This window comes from Aspergillus uvarum (assembly GCF_003184745.1).
Source record: "Aspergillus uvarum CBS 121591 unplaced genomic scaffold BO82scaffold_2, whole genome shotgun sequence".
NCBI lineage: Eukaryota > Fungi > Ascomycota > Eurotiomycetes > Eurotiales > Aspergillaceae > Aspergillus > Aspergillus uvarum.
Genome location: NW_020291299.1, coordinates 669647 through 682461, shown reverse-complemented (window position 1 = coordinate 682461; position 12815 = coordinate 669647). Strand labels below are relative to the sequence as shown.

The window sequence follows — 12815 nt, the reverse complement described above, 5'->3', positions numbered from 1 at the left end:
CTTCCATGCATGTCGCCAAGTGATAGACAATGGTATTCAAGGCCAACAATACTCGCCCGACGATCGAACAACTACCTCAACATGATTGCATGATTGAAGAGATGTAGATCAGCGTTTTAGTGGCTTCCGCGAGCTTTGGTACATACAGGTAAATACCAAATACCGTCCATCCATGATTGGAGAGTTTGGTAGGTTTTGGAGTTGAGTTTTGGCAATGACATCATCCGCCATAAACTTTCCACGTTCACATTCCATCCATTCCATCTATTCCAGTGCCTCTCTCTCTCTCTGTCTCTCTCTCTCGCGCGCGCGCTGTCACTTCACACCACACTTTATTCACCCACTCACCCCCAAACTCCCAAATCCCTCCCTCAATCAACCTACCTTGAAGCTTGCGCCACTTGCTATTTTGCCCCCCCTTCTATCATCTCCTCTCCCCCAATTGCATGCAATTTCTCAAATGGGTTATACTCCTTCTGCCCCCGACTTAATTCCGCAGCAGCAGCAGCAGCATCATGGACGACTCGTCAAGCTCATTCTCCCTCGGTTTTTCATCCGTCAATGATTCCGAGTCGCGCACTGACAACACCACTGCCACCACCACCTATACCAACACCCCCAGCCGCAGCGGCAGCAGCGGTGTTGGCGGTGCCGGAGGAGGAGCAGCAGGGGGCTTCCTCAGCAGTCGGAGTGGGAGCTCCGACTGGTCGTGGGAAATCAGAAGCAATTCCGCCTTGCCCCCGGGCTTGCAACCTGCAACTGCTACTCATGCCGCGAACTTCCCAGCCCCCTCGCACGCTTTGCCTCTCCCACCGCCCCTCCTCCCGACTACGACCACTATCACCAGCACTGCCTCTCGACAGCCCAAGCGCGATCGCTCGGAGCACCAGCACCAGCAGGAGCAATCCCGCTCCCGCAACCGTCCCATAGCTCGTCACCAATCCTCCTCCTCCTCGTCCCATGACATCGCCTTCGCCGGCCCGTCCAGACTGGCCGGCAAGGTGGCTATCCCCCGCACCACCAGCTTCAACAGCCAGACCCAGCGCCGTCGATCCACGCGGGCATGTGAACCCTGTCGCTTGCGGAAGATCAAGTGCGAGGGGGACAAGCCTGTCTGTCAACAGTGTGCCGATCACAACGTGACCTGTACTTATGTGGAAGTGAAGCGGGTGCGGGACCAGAAGAAACTGTGCTCGTTGACCAGTAAGGTGGGGATCTATGAGCAGCTGTTGCAGGAGGTGGAACGCACCACGGACGAAGACACGGCGAGGAGGATCCGGAGGGCGTTGAGGGTAAGTCTTCGCTTGTTCCTTGAGTCTCGGGTGAGGGTCACTTTCGGTCAGATGCGGCATGCTAAAGGTGCAGTAGCTACGAGTCTCCGATGGGACCACGCCAGAAGAACCGCCGCCGAATGAGAACGAGGGGTCTGAGTCGGATTCCTCGTCCATTGGCTCGCTCAATGAGTTGGATAGGGTGGAGGAGGATCTGAACCGCAGTGACCGGGCCGTCGCGACAGGATTCTTTGGGAAGAATTCGGAGGTGTCCTGGTTGCAGAAGCTGGAGGACGAGGCCGAGCTGCGCAAACAACAGATGGAGGAGCTCAACGAGGTGGACAGCAACAACAGTGCGTCGGACGGGCAGCAGCAGATGCAGCAGCTCCTGCTGGTCCCGCAGCCAGCCCAGAAGCAGGAGACGCCCATTGCCGCCCTGAATTACTACCTGGATGACCTCGACATCCCCGTCATGGCGGATGTCGACCCGTACGCGCTTCCGCCCAAGGACGTCGCCAACCGCCTCTTCCGGTTCTACATGGAGAGTGTGCATCCGTCCTTCAATGTGATCAGCAAAGTGTTCTTTGTCTCCCAGTATTCGCAATTCGTCATTCAGGGCAATCGGCAGATTGAGCCGGGTGACCGGTGGCGAGCCGTCCTGAACATGATCTTCGCCATCGGGAGCCGCTTCTGCCAGTCGGTGTATGGGAAGAAAGGAGGTGACTACGATGATGTGAAGTATCTGAACCGAGCACGGAAGCTGACCCTGGGCGAGAATGTCATCTTCGAGCATGCCAATCTCCAGCAGATCCAGGCGGAGTTCTTGGTGGCGTTCTACTTCCTTTCCATGTGTCAGGTCAACCGGTATGTTCCAGCCCTGCGTCCCGGAGGCGAATTCTTAGTACTGACGAAGCCACTCCAGGTCCTTCAAGTTTTCGAGCATGGCCTTTCGGTCGGCCGTTTCACTGGGTATAAACCTCCGCCTGGAGAATAGTGATACGTCGCGGGCTGCCAAAGAGGCTCGCTGCCGTCTGTGGTGGTCGATCTATCTCCTCGAGCATCTCTTGACGGCCATCACCGGCCGAGTCTCCTGCGTTGGGGAGGGCCTCAGTGCGACACCACTGCCCATTCCATTCGAGGAGGAGGCCTGGAACAGCCCAGAGGTTCGGCCCGTTCTAGAAGACCCGGCTCTGCGGATGAGCCGTCTCAAGCTCACCATCCTTCAGAACGAGCTCGAAGCTACCACCACGGCCTCGTGGCTCGCAACCTGTGCGCCCAGTCCGTCCCTCTTCTTCCACCTCCTTGTGGACCTCTGCAGCATCACGCAGGCGATCATCAACAGAGTCTATAGCATCCAGGGCTTGCGCGACCGCGCCAGCCAGGTGGAACAGCGCATTCGCAAATATGACAACACCCTGAAAGTCTGGCTCATGAAAGTCCCGGCGCCGTACCGGTTCACCGTGAGCGACCAGGACGATACGTTCTATATCCCCCCACACCTGCAAAAATCCCACGAGCGCGAACGGACATCGCTCGCCATCAGCTATTACAGCGCTCGCATCACACTCTCGCGGCCCTGTCTCACGCGGTCCGGCCTCAAATCCGGGTCGATGTCCCCCAACCCGACGCATGCCTCATCCTCGGGCCAAAACGCCTCCCACAACTCCTCTACACGGAGCCAGTTCCGCAACGAGATGGCCCGCAACTGCGTCCGCTCCGCCTGCTCGCTGCTGTCCGTCCTGCCGGACACCCCGGACCTGCCGTGGCTGATCTCGGTCACCCCCTGGTGGTGCATCCTGCACTACATCATGCAGGCCACGACCGGGCTGCTCCTCCACCTGTCGTGCAGCCCGCCCGTGGTCCCGTCCACCGGCGGCGAGGAGTACGTCGACACCACCACCACCAGCACCACCCCCAACCACCAACCGCCCACGGCGCTCGCCGACATCCACACCATGACCCACCAGATGAAGAAGGCCCTCCGTTGGCTCCACCACCTGTCGTTCACCCACACCGCCGCGCGGCGCGCGTTCCGGCAGTGCCACAGCGTTGTGCAGCGGATCGCCCCGAGCATTGGGATCGATATTAGTGATATCCCGGACGGGAGAGACCTTCCTGTGGATGAGGACATTTTTTCGCAAAAGGATGAGGACACTTTCGTCCAGAAGGATGAGGACACTTTCGCGCGGAATAATGAGGAAACTTTTGCCCAGAACGACGCGGAGGACTACGAATCAACCGCCATGCAGATCGACGAGGAACCTCCAGCCCTTGATGTCGACGGTCAAATCGACGGCCAGATGGAACAAATGCTGTGAATACGACACCATCGAAGTACTATTATGTAGATATATATATATATATATATATGTTGTTGATCAAGTTTACGCGCGGAGTTTATTCTAAAGCCAAGCAAGCGAAATGGTGTCTGTCATTCCAGAGCGAGGCGTACTGATTTCTTTCTTACTGTTGTGTTCTTGTCACTCTTCCGTTCTTCTGTTTCTATTCGGTTTTTGTATATTATTTTCGGCTCACCCTGCTTGAATCCTTGTTTGTTTCTGAGTTTCGTTGGAATCAACGGCCCAGCTCGATCAATCTGTCCCTCCAGCGCAATTTGTCGCACCGTCTGTACCCTTAACTGGGGCCGATCTTGACCAAGCCTGTTCTTCACCCGTCTGGCTGGCTCAGTTGTTTTCCTGTTGGCAGGAGCTAGGTATGGTATATATATAGACTGTGCAATACAATACCAGTGGCGTGTACCGGTACTCCTTCCTGCGTACCGATCCAATCCAATTCGAGTAAACGGTGGTGGAGACCAAAAAAAAAAAAAATACTCCATCCGATCGATCGCTTGCTTGGTGTGATGTTTTTCTGTGAATCGCGGGGCCTTTCTTTCATTCTCCACCCTGGCGGGAGCGAGCTCTCTGTATTTCTCCGTCCGTGATAAGATCTAGCTAGATACTTACTTGGATTGGAGTATTCATTCAATCCAAGCAAGTCACACCCCCCCTCCCTCCCTCCCCATTCATTTATTCCCAAAAGGCACAAGAAACCAGCATCATAGACCAAACAAAACATATTAAACAAACCACCACACACCACCGCCACCAAAACCCCCCAACAACCAACCCAGCCCACCCAATCAACCAAAGCAGAAAAAAAGGAAAAGAAAAGGACAAGGCCCGAGCCGCGGATCGAACGCGGGACCTCTCGCAGATATGCTTGGGGTTTTGGAAATCCCTAAGCGAGAATCATACCACTAGACCACCCGGGCTTGTTGTTGCAGCTCTTTAGGAAAAGAGGTATTATGGTGGTGATGCAAGGGTAGCTAGCTGTATGCAGGTAGCGGAAAGGTTTATCTTCAGTATACCTCGGATCGTTTCCAACTAGGTAAGGGAAGGGAAGGGAAGGGAAGGGAAGGGAAGGGCTGGCTGGGTCCTTCCCGAAGTGGTAGGTCGCTCTACTAACTTCACACGCTCGGTATGTACTGTACTGTACTTTGGATGGTGCGGGAGGATTGATTGTATGTCCCCTTTCGCTCTCCCCCCCTCGATATCTCCATGTCTCTCAGCTCAATTCACATTGTATTGCTCTTGTGTCTGGAACGGACGCCGAGGTAATGTTCTGGGCTCCTTGGGAGGAGCCCAGGTAATGGAGGTGATTGCATCTGGGTGTATCTTCGTTTGATTCAAGTCACAATCCGCAGGCGCAAAGGCCGTCGAAAGACAAGACCCAGCTTAAGTAACAGAACCCAAAGTTCAAGTGATGCAATTGTAAAGAACCCGACCGGACGAAATCATATATACTTCATTGGTTATGTCTGCTATGCTATGCTATGCTAATAGACACCGAAGCAGGCTAAAGGCGCAGATCAACAGCGAACAAGACCAGTAAAACCGAACGCGGACCCCGATAGGCTTCATATGTAAGACGGGGTCGAGATGTTGATTGCTATGTCATCATGGACAGAAACAAGGCCAACAGACCACTATAATACTAGGCAGAAACACAAGTGAATACAACGCTGAGGATACATCCCAAAAAGTTCAGTGTGGGGTGGTGGGTGATTAAATAATAACAGATAAAAACCGGGCGGACGTTAGGGGGAGTGCATAAGAATATCGATGAAGGCGCCGTTACATTTGCTGAGGCATGATAAAAGCACGTTTTCGGGGATCATCGTCCACAGGCGCGCTACGCTTCTGAGACGGATTGAGGGTCATTGAATCGGTGGTTTGAGGCTGGACATGAGGGTGAAGCTGAGGATGAAGGTTGAAGTGCGGGTGCTGATGAGCATGGGCATGTGCATGCGGATGTGTTTGTGCCTGGGCTTGCATCTGATGCGCTTGCAGTTGATGCGCCTGGGGAAGATGGGGTTGCAAATGTGCTTGTGGTTGCAATTGCATGGGACGAGAGGCTTGTTGATGCACCTGATGCACCTGTTGCTGCTGCGGTTGCAGCTGTTGTGGGAGGGTTTGTGTATGAGCAGGAGCATGAGGCTGGTGTGGAGCTTGCATCGGGTGGCTCTGCATGTGCGGAGACTGCAACTGATGAGCCTGCATATGCGGAGATTGAATCTGATGGGCCTGGAGATGAGGTTGAGGCTTGACCTGCATCTGGTGTATTTGGAACTGAGGCTGCACGGCATTTTGAGCCTGTTGATGATGTGCAGGAGGTTGTTGTAGCTGGAACTGATGCAAGTGCTGATGTTGAGGCTGGGACTTTGCATGACCCTGAGCTTGCGGCTTGGGTTGAGCCTGCTGCTGAGCTTGTGGCTGCTGGCGGACCTGTTGCTGTGCTTGGGCCTGGGCCTGCTGCTGAGCATGCTGCTGTTGGTGAGGATGTTGAGCCTGGTGTTGGACATGCTGAGCTTGTTGAGCTTGTTGCTGCTGTTGCTGGTGGAGATGAGCATGCTGTTGAACCTGTTGCTGGTGAAGGTGAGGATGCTGTTGAGTCTGCTGTTGCAGCGCCTGGTGAGATTGAGGCCGAGTCTGTTGCGGTTGTTGATGTGGCTGCTGCGCTTGCACCTGTTGCTGTTGTTGCTGAGGCTGTTGGGGTTGAACTTGCATCAACGGCGTATGCTGTTGCGGCCGCTGGGGTTGCTGATGTGGCTGTTCCTGCTTAATCTGTGTCGAATCTCCTGGAGTCTGATCAGGGTTGACCCCCTCGGCTAGGGCTTTCGCTTGCGCTTCCGCCTCTTCTGCTGCCTTTCGTGCCAACACATCCGCCTTTCGGGGCCGCCCGCGAGGACGTCCCGTACCCGGTTTGGTCGAGGGCTTTTTAGGCGGCCGAGGCTTCGGGGGCTGATCGCCGCTCACCTCCGTCTTACGTGGCCGTCCACGACCGCGCTTTTGTGGAATGATGGTCCCATCAGGCAAGACGATCGGAGGCAGCGGAGGTAGCTTTGGTCGCTTCTTCTTGGGAGGGGGTGGCGGCAGGGGATTTCCATCAGGGCCAAGGGCTGGGGGTGGGGGAGGAAGGGGAACCGTGATGGGCACACCATCAGCACCCATGATCGTGGTAGTCTCCTGCGGCTTCTTGGGCTTTTTCGGCTTGCGAGGTTTAGGCACCTCTCCAGGAGCGAGCGGTTTGCGAGGACGACCTCTCTTTTTAGGAGTCTGACCATCACCTTGGGAGCCAGGAGGGGCTCCCGCGACAGACCCGGGAATGGCATTAGGCACAGCACCAGGAACAGACCCCGCAGTAGCCCCGGGGACAGCGCTATGAGCAGCAGCACCTTGCGCGGAGCCGGCAGTAGTGGCAGTAGCCGAAGCAGGTGCAACACCAACGGGGGCCGTGGCAGGGGGTTTGGCAGGGCTGCCAGCACCAGGCTGTTGTTGGCTCGAAGGCCCCAGTTGAGCTTGGAAAACGGGATGGAACTGCCCATTGATGTGCACCCCAGCGGGCACTGGCGATGCAGCGGGCTTGGCCTGTTTCTTCCGTGGTTTACTAGGTGCAGTCTTCTTCTCCGCAGTGGAGGTGGATGACTGTGGCGGACGCTGCTGCTGGGATTGAGTCTGAGCTTGAGTCTGAGGCTGGGTTTGCGGGTGGGCCTGAGGTGGGGCTTGTGACTGGGCCTGGGGTTGGGTCTGCGACTGGGTCGGAGTCTGAGCCTGGGGCTGAGCCTGCGGGTGACGAGCTTGGGGTTGTATTTGATGGTGCTGGATGAACTGGTGTTGCTGCTGCGGTTGCTGATGCATGAGATTGTGCTGTTGCTGGTGCTGTGGCTGCTGCGGTTGGTGCTGCTGCGGTTGTTGATAATGATGTTGATAATGATGGAACTGGAGCTGTTGCGGTTGGGATTGGAAAGGAGATCGCTGAGCATGTTGTTGGTGAAACCGGGCCTGCTGCTGTTGCTGATAAGTCTCTTGCGTTTGTTGCTGTTGCTGAGCCTGCTGCTGCCGTTGAGCGGCTTCTTGCTGGGCCTTGAGTTGAGCTTCCTGCTGAGCTTTCCGCTGCTGAGCTTCTTGTTGGGCCTTCAATTGCGCTTCTTGCTGGGCCTTGAGTTGTTCCTGCTGGGCCTTCAGTTGTTCCTGCTGGGCCTTGCGCTGGGCCTCTTGCTGGGCCTTGAGTTGAGCTTCTTTGCGCTGCTGGGCTTCTTGCTGGGCTTTTAATTGAGCTTCTTCCTGGGCCTTGCGCTGGGCTTCCTGCTGCGCTTTTAGAGCCTCCTGCCTCCGCTGCTCTTGCAATTTCAGTTGAGCCTCTTCCTGTGCCTTGCGTTGAGCCTCCAATTGAGCCTGGCGTTGAGCTTCGGCCTGGGCCTGTCGCTGAGCCTCCTGCTGCGCTTTCAGATGAGCTTCCTGCTGGGCCTGCTGTTGCTGCTGGAACGTCTGCTGGGCATGCTGCTGATAGGGCGACTGCTGGGCCTGGGTCTGATAAGGAGAGGCCTGGTGCGGAGACTGCTGATACTGCGCATGGAACTGAGGCAGCTGCTGAGCCTGAGACTGGTACGGAGATGCCTGCTGAGTCTGCTGAAAAGGCGATTGGTGGAATTGATGCGTGGCTTGGCCGGCCCCGAGCATGGGCGACGCGGCCGCGGGAGTGGGCGTTTGCGCATTGGGAAGCGAATGGGCGCTCTGGCGCTGCTGCTGCAGATGTTGCTGCTGGAGCCGCTCGAGAGATTGCTGAGGGGACGCGATACCCATGGTGTGCGCATGGGGCGACATGGCCGCCTGCGCATTCATGGCATGGGAGCGATAATTGGCCATGGGGTTCATGTTTCGCTGAAGACTCTGCAAGGACAGGTAGGGATCCTTCAATTGGCCGACCGAATCGGCATTCCGGGACAGCAGATCGGACGAGCCCTGAGGAGTGAAATGCCCTGGGAAGGAGTTGAAATGGCCCGCCGTGTTGAGGCCGACAAGCGGGCTGGATGAGGCCGGGGTCATTTTGCGGGGATCCGGGGAATGAGCGGCCAATTCGGTCTGCGTATGGGCGCGAAGCAGAGAGCTATTGCTGGTTAGTCCGGCGCCATGGTGAGGATGGGTGGCGGTGGCCGCATTCATGGACGGGGACTGCAGCTGGTGGTGGTGAGGATGTGGTTGTTGCTGCTGTTGTGGATGTTGAGGATGATGATGCTGAGGATGCGCATTCTGCTGGGGCGCCCGTTGCTGATGGAACGGAAGACCATTGTAGCCCATCATCTTCGGGGGAATGTACTAGACAATAATCCCACCCGAAGACAATTGCGTGGCTATTTTTTCTTTTTTTTGAAATAGGATAAGTGTGGTTATGTTGATATGTTGATATCAAATCAAGCAGAGTGATAATACTCGGGGGGAGGCGAAGAACATGTGACTACCGCGTCGGCAGGAAGCGACACGGTTACGGGGCGGTCGGGCGGGCGGTGATGGTGGTGGTGGTGGTGGTGGTGGTGGTGTTTGCTGACCAAGGCGGAGTGGGTGACTTTGGGGGTATGAGTGAGTACGAGTACGTACTGTACGTGCCGTGATGGAGAGTGACTTGACTTGGACGGGACGGACTGACCTCACCCTTCACACACCGGGGGCAGAGGAGGGGGGGGCCCTGGAGGGGTGGCGAGAAAGCCAATTCCAGACCAAAACTCCACCAGCTCTTCTCTTAACAACGAAGATGGTGGAAGGTCGGAAGCCCGATGACACACACAGAGAGAGAGAGAGAGAGAGAAAGAGTAGGCAGAGAGAGATAGACAGACGAACCTGAGCAGTAACCGCAATACAGGATCGGAACAGTTGACGACAGACACGCGCACGGGGGCGCGTCTGCAACTCTCTTCCTTTTTTTTTTTTTTTTTCCCTTCGGGCTGGGAAAATGGAAAATGAGAAAAGCGGCCGCTGTGACGATAACAATTAAATGCGGAATAAGCAACGATCCCGGCTCGATCCCCAATCCGGAAGCGACAGGCGGAAAATGGCCTCAGGCTGCCACAGTGCTGTCAGGCTACTAGTAGAAGAAGGGCTGCTGGTACTGTACGGTCAGTACCAAGCAAGCAAGCAGGTAAAGCAGGCAAGTAGGCAAGTAGGCAAGTAGGCAAGTAGGCAAGCAGAGCAGCTGAGGCAGGCTGCTTGCTAGTAAGGCTAATAGTAATGACAACAACGGCCTTTTCGCTCCCCCGGGAAACTACGGTTGGTCCACAAAGACCAGCCGCGCACTTGGTTGGGAAGGGGGAAAAAGAAAGGGAAAAAAAAAAAAAAAAAAGGGGGAAAGCTTGGAGGGAAAAAGAGGAATTCCCAACAAGCTGAATGCAAGGTGTGAACAGTCGGTCTCTCTCTCCCACAGACAATAATAATGATAATGATGAGAACAGAGATTTTCTCGACTCTGCACTCACCACAAGAGATAATCGTGATCCCAAACCACTCTTCAAGCAAGCAAGCAAGCAAGCGATCAATCAATCGAGATAGAGATACTTGGGGATCTTGGAATGGATCGCGAAGTCTGGAGATGGTCGCGCGCGATGATTTGTTTGGGGGGTGGTGGATGGAACTCCGTCCCTTTTTTTATTTTATTAAATTTTTTAATTTTTAATTTTCTGATTTTCCCTCTTTTATATTATTTTGTTATCTTCGTCTCTCTGGGGAAATCTGGGATTTTCAGTAATTTTTTTTTTTGGGAGACGGCGGTTTTGTTTGGGGGGAGTGGATCGGCACGTGACCAGCCGCCAGGCTGGCCAGTCACAGGCCGGGCTTCGTGTCGGGCTTGGACTGGTCGGGCACAAATCGCGATGACGACAAGGATGGCTGGCATCTTCGACTTACTCGTATAGTTACATCTCGATATCAACATATGTAGGGAGTACCATGTCGAAGCCGACAATCTGGGTTAAGGATACTTGCCATTGCAGTGACGTGAACTGAAAGTGCTAGCGTCCGTCTCCGACCTGGGTCCCGAACTCCCGAGCATTACTACCAAAACACTATAATCTGGTTCCCGCAGGGAAAGGGGAACCTGAATTAAATAAATATTCAAAATAACCCCCCCAAAAAATAGTAATAAAATCCCCCCAGAAAATTCATAAATCTGTCACCCCCCAAAAATAATTAACCAACTTTAAAAAAATATCAGAACAGGGACCCCATAGTCCGCCTGCCCATCAAAGTTCGATCTAAACATTTAAGCTTAATTCGCCCATCCATGCGGTTTGTCCCTGTACTGTTTCTGTGAGGCTGTTCGGCGGGCGTGGCCGCAGCATGGATCGAGTTACCATCGATAATAATACTGGCATCTCGAAATAAGATCTTCATTACTATGTAACACCCATGAAACCTATTAGCAGCGCAAACTATATCTTACAAACAAACCCACATGCAACAAAAATTTCCCTTTAGATACACCATAATATAAACCCAACAAACCTCAAGCACTCTTCGACCCATCCTCCCCCTCCCCCTCCCCCTCCCTCGCCTTCAAGTCGGCCAAACAAGGCGCAAAGAACAACCGGCCCGACAGCACCCCTTGCAACGTGCCCACGCCCACCACTCCCCACAACACCACCACACAGACCGAAAGAATCTATCCCCCTCATATATCAGCATGCCTTTACTCTCAAACTGACATATCCGAAAGAAAGAAGAAAAAAGAAAGAAAAAAACATACCGTGCCCAACACCCGAAAAAACTCCGACGGCAACTCCTTCCCCAGCTGACAGGTACTCGTCGCAAACACCCCCAGCGGGAAGGTAAACCCCCACCACCCGATATTGAAGGGGAAGCTGCGGCACCGTGCAATCGAGGCAATCGCCAGGAAGAGCCACACCAGTCCGAATGACCAGAGGATCAGACCGACCAGGAAGCCCATTGTGTAGAACACCGCACCGGAGCCGGACCCGGCCTCCAGCGTCTGGGTTTGCGGGAAGATCGTCTGCGCTGCGCAACCGAGTTTCATAATGCTACGGGTCTCAGTTTAGCATTTCTTGATTCGGGGAAGATTGAAGGGGAAGTTTGGTAAGCGAGGTAGACTTGGGGCGTGTAATCCCTAGACACTCACCCGAATCCGCCCTGCCCGAGCGGGCCCAGGGGCAAGAACACGCTCACGATCACCGCCTTCGGGGGCAGTTTGTGCAGCGTGAGCCGTTGGAGGTAGATCACCATGACCATGAGGGCGAGCGGCAGGCCGATGCCCCACAGGATGTAGCTCACGAGGACCGTCCACAGAGCGTGCTGGGGGTTGGGGAGCACGTCCGCGACGATGGCCCCGGACGACGCGGCAACGATACAGCTGACGATGGGCAGAAGCCACACCGCGGTCATCGACGAAAGCTGGGTCTCACTCCCATGAGCCATCCTGGTCGACATGCGAATGAGCGTGAGTGTTAAGAAGATACGGTGGTTGTGAAGGCTCGCGTACAGCAGAAAAGGTAATGACAATGCCGTGATCACGGAGAAGACAGCATCAAAGATCCAGAGTCCCCATGCAAAGTTCCTGCTCCACTCGCCCCAGGCCGGGACACAGACGAAGCAGAACATGTTGATGATGGTTGCGAAGCCCATCGGAAAGGTGCCGATGAACATCGACTGCACGGGGTGTCGGATCATCGCGAAGAAGATCTCCGGGTACAGCGTGTAGCGGAGAAGTGTGATAATACATCCCGTCGCGAAGAGCAGGACGTTCAGGGCGAAGATCACGACGGAGATCCAGTAGAGCCATTGGCCGTTGTAGGGTAGAGTGTTCAAGAGGATGGACACTATTCCGGTGCCCATGGTGACGGAGAACCATCTGGATCCAGGTCAGCTGTTGCGTCTCACAGAAGCCATTCTGACCAGGCAATCATACGAGGGCGTGAAATGACGGACAACCCTCCTCCAACCAACATCATGCTTGGAGGTTTCGGTGGGTGCAGAATTGCTTTGGCAGGCCATAGTTTGACAGCTTGGTGGAAATGTTCTTGCAGGGCGAAACTCGGCAATTGGCGGATCGCCACCTCACAACTTGATATACACCGAGCTGAGTGAGTTGTTTCAGAACAGTGATATAGATATGTCGATATGTCGATATGTGTCGCAATCAGAAATAGAATCCACCAAGAATATAAGGTATGACTAAGAGAATCTCGAGAAGGTGAGTCAC

The 12815-nt window shown here is 54.7% G+C and overlaps 4 protein-coding genes and 1 non-coding gene across 5 annotated transcripts; 2 read left to right on the top strand and 3 right to left on the bottom strand.

The window, feature by feature from the left end:
- Nucleotides 1–318: 318 nt before the first annotated feature.
- On the top strand, nt 319–1482 carry BO82DRAFT_349999 (Zn(II)2Cys6 transcription factor domain-containing protein). The gene has a single exon (XM_025634029.1). It carries the CDS (start codon nt 516–518, stop codon nt 1413–1415), a length of 900 nt encoding a protein of 299 aa, XP_025497096.1. The 5' UTR covers nt 319–515; the 3' UTR covers nt 1416–1482.
- A 211-nt stretch (nt 1483–1693) lies between these two features.
- BO82DRAFT_349998 (fungal specific transcription factor domain-containing protein) lies at nt 1694–3991 on the top strand. Its single transcript, XM_025634028.1, has 2 exons — nt 1694–2135; nt 2194–3991. The coding sequence occupies exons 1-2, from the start codon at nt 1744–1746 to the stop codon at nt 3587–3589; spliced, it is 1788 nt and encodes a 595-aa protein (XP_025497095.1). The 5' UTR covers nt 1694–1743; the 3' UTR covers nt 3590–3991.
- A 459-nt stretch (nt 3992–4450) lies between these two features.
- BO82DRAFT_t15 lies at nt 4451–4545 on the bottom strand. The gene has a single exon. It is a non-coding gene; the product is annotated as a tRNA-Pro (tRNA).
- Nucleotides 4546–5046: 501 nt separating this feature from the next.
- On the bottom strand, nt 5047–9086 carry BO82DRAFT_53439 (uncharacterized protein). The gene has a single exon (XM_025641303.1). It carries the CDS (start codon nt 8912–8914, stop codon nt 5408–5410), a length of 3507 nt encoding a protein of 1168 aa, XP_025497094.1. The 5' UTR covers nt 8915–9086; the 3' UTR covers nt 5047–5407.
- A 2019-nt stretch (nt 9087–11105) lies between these two features.
- Nucleotides 11106–12607, bottom strand: BO82DRAFT_397459 (TDT family transporter; the record flags this gene model as incomplete). Its single annotated transcript, XM_025638934.1, has 4 exons — nt 11106–11261; nt 11346–11637; nt 11736–12464; nt 12522–12607. 4 exons carry the CDS (start codon nt 12605–12607, stop codon nt 11106–11108), a joined length of 1263 nt encoding a protein of 420 aa, XP_025497093.1.
- Between the last annotated feature and the right edge of the window lie 208 nt (nt 12608–12815).